At 35.5% G+C, this 12591-nt stretch overlaps 1 protein-coding gene across 1 annotated transcript; it reads left to right on the forward strand.

Annotated features, from left to right (window-relative positions):
* On the forward strand, positions 480-1459 carry LOC109824976. The gene is made up of 3 exons (XM_020391623.1): positions 480-882; positions 959-1243; positions 1318-1459. The coding sequence occupies exons 1-3, from the start codon at positions 819-821 to the stop codon at positions 1422-1424; spliced, it is 456 nt and encodes a 151-aa protein (XP_020247212.1). The 5' UTR covers positions 480-818; the 3' UTR covers positions 1425-1459.

Consider the following 12591-nt stretch of genomic DNA (forward strand, 5'->3'; position numbering starts at 1 on the left):
TCTTATCCTCCGTCCTGCGAGATTATGGTCTTCCGCTGAGTCTACCCTACGGGTTGAGGTACGTGCCAAATCCAAACACGAGAGACCTAGTACCCACACGGAGGCTTGCTTCCCTAAGTGGAAGAAGACGGTGAGTAAGTCATATGTCGGTTCGTGCGTTTGCCAGGCAGAGTTACTTGGCCACGTACCCATTTGCGGAGAAGGTAATCCCTTACCACCATGAAGTCTCTAATTGGCTATCTTATGGATTCTTCGAACTTAATCATGTCTTGTGTTTTAGGGGGTCATGGGGGGGATGAATTTCCGCACGACTCTATCTTCTCCAACTTTAACAATTTCGAAGGCCCGAGCTTCGTGCAGTAGATGTGTGATGCTATTGGCGATTATCCTGTGCATGCCGTGATAGGCGAGGGTGTTAGCCAGGGTAGCAATGTTGAACTGAGGATTCTAAGCCTAGGTACATCTAACACCGGTAGTACACTATTCGAGTGGCAATTAAAGGAGTTAGGCAATTCAAAACTTGTTCCCCCTTTAATCGTTTCCACACTTCTTTCACTTTTAGACAAATTGAAGGATGCGGGCACGAATGTTAGGGTAAAAGAACGTTCTGCAACTATTAGAGGTGAATCAGATTCCTACTATTATGAATTCTAGCCACTTTCTCTTTTACTCAATGTTTAAGCTCTTGTGTAGATGCCGCACTAGAAAGACCGGTCGAGGAGGAAGCATTTCATGGTGTGGATCCTGAAGGATTCAGCGAACACGTATTTGTTTCAGCGTTGAGCTTCTCAAGATCTGATACTAGATTGTTCGATGATATGTTGGCAGAACAGGCCAATCGAGGAGCTGCAGAACCATCCACTGAGGGTGGTTCACCTACAAGTATACATCTGATTCACAGATTGCTCTCCTTCATCTGTCAATGTTTTACTCAAACATATAGGAGTTTTAATTGTAGGACCGGCCTTTGGGGCTGATACAGCTACGATCCCCGACATTTCTAGCCTGCCTGAGAGTTCTGTCCCTTCCTCACCGGAGGGAGCTATGGCTACAACTCAGCCACCTAGTCCTCAGCTTCAGGCTACTGTTCCTTCAGATCCGATGGAGATGGAGATTGTGAGGTCTTATGGTGGAGTCGATATACAAATGAAAGTTATGCCTACCATCATTCCAGGGATCGCTGAGATTAGTTCCGCAAAAGCCAGTACAGGACGCCAAACTGAAGGGGCTTCTACTGGTGCTGGTGAGTTCATAACGTGCTCTGAGTTTCCCCATAATGTTCTTAAGTTTCTTATTCTTCTGCATGATTATTTGTAGGGTTACCATCGTCTCCATATGAGCGCATTATGGCCTTACTATCTGATGCGGCACAAACATGTACCAAAAATGTTGCAAGTGCACAACCGTGTCAAGTTATAGTATAAAAAGTTATCGATCCCACGAGGAAGGTGTTTTGTAGGAGAAAATTAAAATTGGTTCTTATGTTGTGTGCGTGACAAATAGGAGTGAAGAATAAGTGTGATTGTTAAGAGATAGAGAGAGTGAAAGTGATAATGCGTAAATCAGCAAAAAATGTAAGTGAGAGTGGATATGACAAAGAATAAATGATTTCAACAAGGAGAGAAAAAAAGATGAATAAAATCAAGAATAAAAAAAAATCAGGAATAAAAAGAAAATTTAAGAAAGTAAAGATGGAGGATTCAATTAAAGATATGGGTAATTTAAAATTGAACACACTTCTTAGGAAAGGGTGATTTCCTAGAGGGTTCTAGCCTAAAGGCAAATCAAAGAAAATAAAAATAAACAAAAAGAAAAACTAAACCCAAGAGGGTTCTAGCATCAAGTTGAATAGTACAAGAAATTAAAATCTAACTACAAAATAAATTACAAAATCTAAACTATAAAATAAATCATAAGAATTAAATGTAAGAAAATAAATCTAACCTATAAGCATAAAATAAATCTAAGGCAAGAGGGTTCTAGCCTCTTGGCTATTTAACAAGAAAATAAAATCTAACTACAAGCATAGAAATAAATCTAAACTAACAAGCAATAAAATGGCTATTTAACAAGAAAATAAAATCTAACTACAAGCATAGAAATAAATCTAAACTAACAAGCAATAAAAAAGAAATAAAAGAGTAAAATAAAAGAAATGCAAACCTTCAAATAATTCTCCATCTCCATCTTCATCATCCAACAAAGAGAAAAAATATTTAAAGTGGTGAAAAAGTTATTTTATTAATTGTAACAAAAGTTATAAATTTAGAAGGTCTTCTCAAGTAAGAGTAACCCTCCTCTCCAAATGGAGTTACAAAAATTTTCACACCCTCAACTCCTCACTCTCTACTCCTATTTATAGTAAACATTAATGAATATGAGCCCTTGGATTGAAATCTTATCTAAAACCATCAAAAATCATCCCTTAATTCTTAACAGAACTGTCAGTATCGATGTCAGCAACGATGCATGCAATGATGCCCACATCAAATTTCTGCCCATACGGATGGCTTCGTCTCGTCGAAATAGGTAATTTTCATATACTATATGTTAAATTCCTCCTTCTGGATTGAGAGATATCGTCGTTTCTTTACGGCCAACTATCTTGAATACATTTTTTTTCATATTTGATTTTTTTATTTTCTCTGGCTTCTACAGGCTACTCGGCTTGATTCTGGGCTTGGGTTTTTTGTCTCTTGCTTGTGTTCTTCATTTAATTCATGGGTTTTTGTTAAGAGAAGAGATCTTGGGCTTTATTCGTCATTAACATGCAATTAAAGATAAAAACAATTATTAATGGCATATTTATTTATAAAAAATAGATAATGAGGGTATAAAATTATAATAAAATATAATTATCAAATATCCCCACACCTAAACTTTTGCTAGTCCTCTAGCAAACAAAAAAAAGAGGAAAGGAAATCTAACTCACTTTCGTAGGAATTGCAGTTGTATTTAGTGCATACAACAAGCCTTTAAACCCCTAGGTTACCCTAGTGGAAGAGTTGTAGTCTCGTGAGGGTTTGCAGTGAAAATACCCACAAAGTTTGGTCAACTTGCCAATTTAAAGATGTCAGTAAATAATTAAAATTACTTGATAAAATTAGACAATGTAATTGAAGCTAGTTATTACTTCAAGAAAACGTTTTTATATAAAACTCCAAAGTGAATTTCCTAGAAAATCTTCTCATTATTGTAATATAAAACCAAGCCAAACTTAGAAATTTAATTTAAAAGTTTTAAAAAGAACATGCTAACTCTTTGTTTAAAAATTTAATTTAAAAGTTTTAAAAAGAACATGCTAACTCTTTGTTTAAAATAATATTCAAGTTGCTTGATCAGAAATATTTTTCAAGGCCTTGTTTAAAATAATATTCAAGTTGCTTGATCAGAAATATTTTTCAAGGCCATATATACTATATATATATATAATTTTTTTTAAACTCTTTCTTCCTTGGTGATATTTTTCTACATTAACGGGCTTTCTAAGTGACCATTAACGAGTTTTGGGCCAATGAATCCAAACCTAATTGAGCTTAGGTCATTAAGTATGGAAATACTCTTTGGGCTTAATTACTCGGTCAGCTTAGGCTTTATAAGATATAATCACCTTTCAAGAGTTTTTTTTGTGCCCATTTTTCGCACTCTTCTTTTGTAATGCTATTTTTTTATTATATATGTATATATATTCTGAAAAATATGTAAATCAAGACACTTTGAAAATTTATTTTTAACTCTAAGCTAAGCATGCAAAAACTTTATTATTTTAAATAAAAGTCTAAGTTAAGGCTTAAGTAAAGTATACTACTTTGAAAATCATTTCTTAAGAAATTTATTTAGAGTTATCATAAAAGGTGAACTTAAGTAAATAACCAACTAGGGATTAGAAAATTTTAAATTTATCAAATAAGGTGAACTTAAGTAAATAACCAACTAGGGATTAGAAAATTTTAAATTTATCAAATAAATCAATTATTAGTTAACTCTATCAATTTTGCAAGTGACAATATTTTTATAATAATTTTTTTTAAGAAATAAAAAGAAATAAAAAATACAACTACAAAGGTAAAATAAAGAGGAAAAAATAGCTAATTCCCACCCCACACCTAAATTTTGCATTGTCCTCAATGCACAAAGTAAAGCAGATAAGATGTGAAGTACTAACAATTAATCGGCTGATGAAATCTGCAATTATCTTTGGTTCTATGGAGGATGAAATCATTAATTTATTTATATATATATATATTTCTTTTCTTTTTTTTTCCAAATTTTTTTTCTTTCTTTTTTTTCAATTTTTTTTTATTTCTTTTTTACAAAACTGAACAAGAAACTCTAAAATGAGAGAAGATTTTATTATGCTAAAATTAACAAAATAAACAATATAGAATGAAATATTCAACATGAAGAGCTCGTGTTCTACATTGAATCCTACTTTATTACTAAAAATTCTTCTCCGGATTTTAAATAATTCAAAATGATATAATCAACATTGTGCTGAAATTCCAAGCATATCAGGGTGTTCAATAATTCTTGTGGCAATGGAAGGTAGGTATTATTGGTGTCATATGTTTTGAACTTAGATTCTTGATTTATGAATGTTTGTTTTCTAACAACCAATTTTTCTTTAACACTTTCCTCAACCCTAAGATTCAGGGCTGAGGTGTAAAAATTTGTTTGTTGTTTATTTTCCAAAAATTTTAGTTCATCAAGAAAGAGTTTTTCAAAATTCAGTTCAAAGCAGCAATTATTTAACACAGTTTCTTTATTTTGACAAACCTGATCTGCTTCTCCTAATATTTTCAGCTCCTCACCGAAAATTTCCTCAAAACTTGGATCTGACTCTTCTTCTTCTTCCTCTAGTCTTTTCTGAATTGAGTTATCAGAAGGAGACTGAATTGGAACAAGAATTTGGCTTAAAGGCGTTCTTTCCTAATTATCGACCTGTTTTCCTAACTGTAGTGCATCCATTTGAGTGTCCTTAGGATTGACCACAAGTTGACTCAAAATTTCTCCTTCCTCTCCTTTACTTATGGCACTAGATAGTTGATCAATGTGGGTTTCTAATCTAGCTATGGCTTGAGTGTTAGAGTTAAGTATGAGTTCGGTTGATTGCATAAAGGAGTTCATCGTGTAGAATGTTTGAGTTAACATATCTGTGGCTAGTGTGGAGGCCTTAATTATGATTTTAAAACTTTTTTCCAAAATATTGAGACGTTCATCATGATCTGTATCAAGAGGAGTGTGAGTTACAACTTGACGATGAGGAGACTGATTTTGATGTGACAGATTGGGTTGTTGAAATTATAGATGAGAATTGAAAGGAACCGTGTTTCCTCTAGGAAAATGTTGGATCAAAGAGGGAGTGAAGTTTTAAGTTTCGGAGTGGTTTCCCTAATTCCATGTAATGTTTGGGTACTTTGCCCAACCTAGGTTGTAGGTTGGAAAAAATAGATCATTCACCGAATATTGAGATGGACTCTCTACAAATTCCCGAGCTTCATTGGGGATTTTAATCCTCTTGGGATAACATAAATCTTAGAGAACATGTGGATTAGCCATTTCTTTAATTTGTTCAAAACGAATTTTTCGATGTTTATTGTCCCTAATCCATGTTTTGCATGCACCCAAAACAATTTCTTTTTATACCATTTTTTAAGACAAAACAAAAGTTAGTTTTTTTATGAGAAGAAAAAGAAAAAACCTAACTAAAACAAATCAAAAACAATCACTTTGCAATTACTATAACTCTAGGGTTAAGCCTAACTCAACTAGACCAGCTCCTAACCAAAAATTCCTTATGTAAAAAGATAAAAGTTTTACTCGGTTAATTGGGAGGTAAGGGTAGGAACAGAGGTTTATCAGAGATCGATTAAATATCTTGTTCCTTGCAGAGCACTTTACACAATCCTTAAACCTTGCCTTAGACACCAACTAATCCAAGAAAACATAAATTGGTTCACCTAAAGATTCTTTGTTTCTTATTGAGCTCGATTCCTTAGGGCCAACATCTAATGACTTTTATTAGGCTTGGGTTATGTAGTGAGGAATTAGTAATTTTTGGGCTAAGGAAAGGGTGATGAAATCCCTCACCTTATCTTGATTAGGGTGTTTTGCCCTTAAGAATATTTTCAAGTATGTGCCAAATCAAGATGCTCAAATCACTTTGGTGAATTCCTACTAACTATATGAAATGCAACCCTAGGAATTAAAAGTGACTAAAAAGGATGATAATTTTTTAATTAGGGTTAATAATCAAACAAATGAGAAGGGGGGAATTTGTTTGAATTTTTTATCTTATAAGTAAATGTCAAAGTGAAGGGTGAATTTTATTATCGTCGACGAATTTTTTTAAAGGTCCTAATTGTCACTAATTGTGAGAAACTAACTAAAGGTGTGGAATTAAAAATACTAGGAAGAAGACTTATCACAAGCGAATCTCCAATTCCTCAATCTCCAATTCTTGATCTTTAATCTCCAAGTAGTTCTTTCACAAGAAACACACAAGTTAAAGAACCAAAATAATAAAAAATTCTACTTAAGCACCTTCCCCGGCAATGGTGCTAAAAACTTGATAGGCATAAACATGTACCAAAAATGTTGCAAGTACACAACCGTGTCAAGTTATAGTATAAAAAGTTATCGATCCCACGAGAAAGGTGTTTTGTAGGATAAAATTAAAATTAGTTCTTATGTTGTGTGTGTGACAAATAGGAGTAAAGAATAAGTGTGATTGTGGAGAGATAGAGAGAGTGAAAGTGATAGTGTGTAAATCAGCACAAAATATAAGTGAGAGTGGATGTGACAAAGAATGAATAATTTTAACAAGGAGAGAAAGAAAGATGAATAAAATCAAGAATTAAAAAGAAAAATCAAGAATAAAAAGAAAATTCAAGAAAGTAAAGATGATGGATTTAATTAAAGATATGGATAATCTAAAATTTAACCCACTTCTTAGAAAAGAGTGATTCCCTAGAGGGTTCTAACCTAAAGTCAAAGAAAAAAAAATAAACAAAAAGAAAAAACCCAAGAGGGTTCTAGCCTCAAGGTGAATAGTGCAAGAAATTAAAATCTAACTACAAAATAAATTACAAAATATAAACTACAAAATAAATTATAATAATTAAATGCAAGAAAATAAATCTAACCTATAAGCATAAAATAAATCTAAGGCAAGATGGTTCTAGACTCTTGGCTATTTAACAAGAAAATAAAATCTAACTACAAGCATAGAAATAAATCTAAACCAATAAGCAATAAAAAGAAATAAAAAAGAAAAATAAAAGAAATGCAAACCTCCAAATAATTCTTCTTCTCCATCTTCATCATCTAACAAAGAGAAGAAATATTTAAAGTGATGAAAAATTATTTTATTAATTGTAACAAAAGTTACAAATTTGGAAGGTCTTCTCAATTAAGAGTGACCCTCCTCTCCAAATGGAGTTACAAAAATTTTTACACCCTCAACCCCTCACTCTTTACCCCTATTTATAGTAAACATCAATAAATATGAGCCCTTGGATTGAAATCTTATCCAAAACTATTAAAAATCAGCCCTTAATTCGTAACAGAACTATTAGTATCGATACCAGCATCGATGCCTGCATCGACTTTCTACCTACATGGATGGCTTCGTCTCATCGAGATAGATGATTTTCATATATTATATGTTAAATTCTGCCTTCCGGATTGTGAGATATCATAGTTTATTTGCGGCCAACTATCTTGAATACATTTTTTTTCATATTTGATTTTTTTATTTTCTCCGGCTTCTACAGACTACTCGGCTTGATTCTGAGCTTGGGCTCTTAGGCTCTTGCTTGTGTTCTTCATTTAATTCATGGGTTTTTATTGAGAGAAGAGATCTTAGGCTTTATTCTTCATTAACCTGTAATTAAAGATAAAAACAATTATTAATAGCATATTTATTCATATAAAATAGATAATAAGGGTATAAAATTGTAATAAAATATGATTATCACTATCTGATACCAATCCGGGCACATACATGTTCGGGATAGATCTTGAGAGTTTCCTTACCTTCTTGGTCAAGATGGTCAAGAGGATCGTTCATCATGGATTCTGTTTTGATTAGTATAGACGATCTCTTGACTGTCATATGACAATGATTAGAGAGGAGGGGTACCCAGAGCTAGCTAATTCCCTCGTTGTAGATCTTGCCGTACTGGAGCATGAATCCCAAGAGTTAGGGGAGCGGAGGACTAGAGGTGCTTCCTTTTTTGTTGCTACTCAGTTGGAATCTGCGTTGAAGCAGTTGTGTAACTCCAGAGCATCCATTGGACATGATCTTCAATCACAGGAGAGCTCTATTATACAGATGAAGGCAAATATCTTGAGGAACGACAAGGCTAAGGTTGAATTACTTAGCTCTTTAGCTTCGGCCGATGAGGAGATAGCTAAACTAAAGAAGGCCTTGAAGTATGCCGAAGAATCTCATGCTATTCTTGAGGACGACTTAGCCAATAATGAAGACTCTCGAAGATAGACATTGGAGAAGCTGGAGCCTACAGAAGAGAAGTTGGCTAAGTTGAGGAACGCAGCCGCGAAGACACTAGGTACATCTGAAGATTCTATTCGGGCTGAGTTGTAGGCTAAACTCGAGCGGAGCTTTGCCGATGATCTCTCTATGTTGGAACTTTGGATCCTCAGTCACGGATTGTACTCGGAGCGATAGTTTCCACTTTTGTATTTTCATTTTGACTTTATTAATGAAACAAAGTCTTTTACTTAACGCACTCTTCTCTTTATTATGATCATTATCTAATCTAGGATGAATAACTATAATACTTATAGGATTTTTGGCAAATCTTCAACCCTCAACGGATTTGGTGTGCCTTTACCGATTACCGTTTGAATCGAGCTAGCATGTGAATTGTTGAAACCCGTTTCACATGTAACGTTATGCCAAAAGAATGAATTCTTTTAGACTTAACACTATAATTTTGAATACATAGACTTAATCATCCCTTGCGAGATGCTGATAGGATTTTTAACAAATCTTTAGTCATCAACGGATTTGATGTGTCTTTACAGATTACCGTTTGAATCGGGCTAGCATGTGAATTTTTAAAACCAGTTTCACATGTAACGTTGTGATAAAAGAATGAATTCTTTTAGACTTAGTGCTATGATTTTGAATACATAGACTTTGTCGTTTTCACGGGAATGGACCACCTAACAGCGCGTGTTAGGTATAGACTTATCTCTACTCAGGGCTCGAGACAAAATCCCCCATGCATAAAAGGTATTGATTTTGGTTGCTACGATGTTGAATACGTAGAGTTGGTTGTTTTCATGAGAACGTACCACCTAGCAGTGTGTATTAGGCTCAGACTTATCTCGGTTGGAGGATTGAAATAAATTCCTCTAGGCACGAATCCTGGTATCTTTTTCACAGAAAAGACTAAATAGCAAAGCGTGTTAGGCGTAGACTTATCTCTACTTAGGGTTCAAGATAAAATCCCCCATGCCTCAAAAACATGGATTTCGATTGCTATGATGTTGAATACGTAGACTTGGTCATTTTCATAGGAACGTACAACCCGACAGCGCGTATTAGGCGTAGAATTATCTCGGTTTGAGGATTGAGATAAATTCCTCCAGGAACAAATCTTGGTGTCTTTTTCACAGAAAAGACTAAATGGTAATGCGTGTTAGGTGTAGACCTATCCCTACTTAAGGTTCGAGATAAAATCCTCTATGCCTAAAAGGCATAGATTTTGGTTGCTATGATGTTGAATACGTAAACTTGGTCGTTTTCACGGGAACGTATAACCCGGCATCACATATTAGATACAGACTTATCTCGGTTTGAGGATTAAGATAAATTCCTCCAAGCACGAATCATGGTGGTTTTTTCATAGAAAATACTAAATGGCAACATGTGTTAGGCATAGACTTATCCCTACTCAGGATTCGAGATATAATCCCCCATGCCTTAAAGACATGGATTTCGATTGTGTGAAAAGATTGTATCTTTTCTTGGGGTAAAGACGAACCAATGCTGGAGAGGAAGAATTTTATATTCTATCTCTAGGTCTTCTTTTGGGGTAAAGACGAACCTGATGCAGGAGAGGAAGAATTTTATATTCTATCTCTCAAATCTGGAGGGGAAAATTATTATATTCTATCTCTAAGTCTTCTTTTGGAGTAAAGACGAACCCGATGCGGGAGAGAAAGAATTTTATATTCTATCTCCCAAATCAGGAGAGGAAGAATTTTATATTCTATCTCCATGATCCAGAATAAACTAAAAGAGGGATCTCCAATTCGAGAATCTTGGAAGGTGAAACTAAGAGTGGGATCTCCACTTCAAAAATCAAAAAGATCTGGATAACCTTAACTTTTATAGGATTGGTTACCCAATCAGAAGACAAATTTCTTGTTTATTGAGATGAAACTCAAACTTTGTTGTAAACCATGGAGGGTTTAACCAAGTGGGAGTTTAAGACGATCCTAACTTTTATAGCTTTGATCGTTCAACTTGGATGGAGGTCTTTCGTTTATCGAAAGGGAATTCCGGTTTTAAAAGTGAACCTCTTGTTTATTGAAGGAATCGAGAGGGGACTTTGGCTTTGGTCCTAACTATAGGAATGTTTGACCAAAAAATAGTAGGAGTGAAGATATAGATAACAATGGGAATGTTGACTTGTACAAATCACTTAGTGGGGGTTTTCGATGTCAAGTAATAATGACTTAACACGAAGATGGGGGTATCACGTCAGACCTCAACAGTGGGAGTGTCAAAGGCTTGGACACAGTAGGAGTTTGGGTGGATTTAACCATGAAGAATTTGGTGGACCCACCATCATTTGGTTTGATCGATGAGGGATTTTATGGTGGAGGATCATAAGTTATCAAGCACTCCACAACTTAACTGTGGGGGTTTTGTGAGGAAAGATTGATCGAATGGGGTCATCAAATCTTATCTCGATGAAAGAAGCCTCCAAAATACAACAAGAGGTTCTTAATCATTATTTTATTATGATTAAGAATGACTTATCCAGATAATTAGTTTTGATCTTGAATAGTTAGTCGATCTTTGTTATCCTTAGGATCATCGTGAATAGCGTTCTCCAGGAACTTCTCATTAAATAGGTTATCCCGAACATACTACGGATAGTACTTTTTAGGAACTTTCCATTTATTGGCATCATAAGCTTGTCACCGTTTTGAGTGACCAGGTGATATGCATCGTTTGAGTAAATCGTCTCTACCACGAATGGTCCTTCCCATTTGGGTTGGAATTTTTCCTTCTTCTTGGAATGGAGGATCATCAGTCGGCGAATGGCAAGGACCAAATCTCCTTCTTTAAAACTCTGTTGTCGGACTTTCTTATCAAAAGCCCTGGAGATTCTGGCTTAGTAGAACTAAATTTGCTGCTGAACTTCTAGACGCTTTTCATCTAACACCTCGATTTTTTCAAGATGTTTCTGATGTTGTTCATTAGTCATCATCCCCGTTGCAAGAGCAATACACAGGGATGGAATTTGAATCTCTAACGGGAGGACGGCTTCACACCCATACACCAGAGAATACAGGGTTACACTAGTAGGTGTGCGGACGGTGGTGCGATAGGCCTAAAGAGTTTCGCCAAGTTTGTCATCCCAGTCTCGCTTGTTAGTTCTCACAAGATTTGAAATTTTTTTTGATTGTTTTATTAAAGGCCTCAGCCAATCTGTTTACTGTAGGATTGTATGACGTTGATGAAACGTCTTCAATCCTAAACTTCCTGCAAAATCTGATAAAGGTATTACTAACAAACTGAGGACTGTTATCATGCACGATTCACCTCGGCACACCATATTGATAAATAATGTGGTGTTTTATGAATGTGATAACGTTGCTCGTCTTTACTTCTCTGAGGGAAATAGCTTCGGCCCACTTGGAGACATAATCAGTAATCACCAAGATGAAATGGTCACCTTTAACCGATGGTGGGAAAATAGGACCAACGATGTCCATTCCCTATGTCTCAAATAGCCATGAAGTGGCCGAATGGTGTAAATGCTCTGGGGGTTGGTGCATGTAGTTTGGATGCATTTGGCACGCATGACACCGCCGAGCGTAATCAATTGCGTCCTTGACCATGGTTGGCCAATAATATCCTATTCTTCTAAGATGATCACAGAGCTTAGGACCGGGATGATGTGCACCACAGGTTCTGTCGTGCGCTTCTTTGAGAGCCTCTTTCGCTTCTTTGGTTGAAAGGCATCAGAGTAGCAAACCGTCGTATGCGTGACGATACGGTGTCTAGGTCTTTGTGTTATAATAAAATCTCGGCGCTCTTCGTCGGACAGAGTCTCTTTCTTTTATATCTTGTGACAAAATACCATGCACGACGTAGTCGATAATGGAAAATTACCAATCTCGAGGCTCGAGTTCAATTCCGATAGCATGTGCTTCTTTTGCATCCAAGGCGTAGTCTGGTATGAAGAGTTAGTGAGTCCTTAGGGTAACCAATTGTTCAGTATCGGGAGGCTGTGCTAGAGACACTGCTAATGTCGCTAGTGTGTCTGCATACGTATTTTGGAGACGCGGGATGTACTCGATATAGAATCTTTCAAACGATTC

Source organism: Asparagus officinalis, chromosome 10 (assembly GCF_001876935.1).
Source record: "Asparagus officinalis chromosome 10, Aspof.V1, whole genome shotgun sequence".
Lineage (NCBI taxonomy): Eukaryota > Viridiplantae > Streptophyta > Magnoliopsida > Asparagales > Asparagaceae > Asparagus > Asparagus officinalis.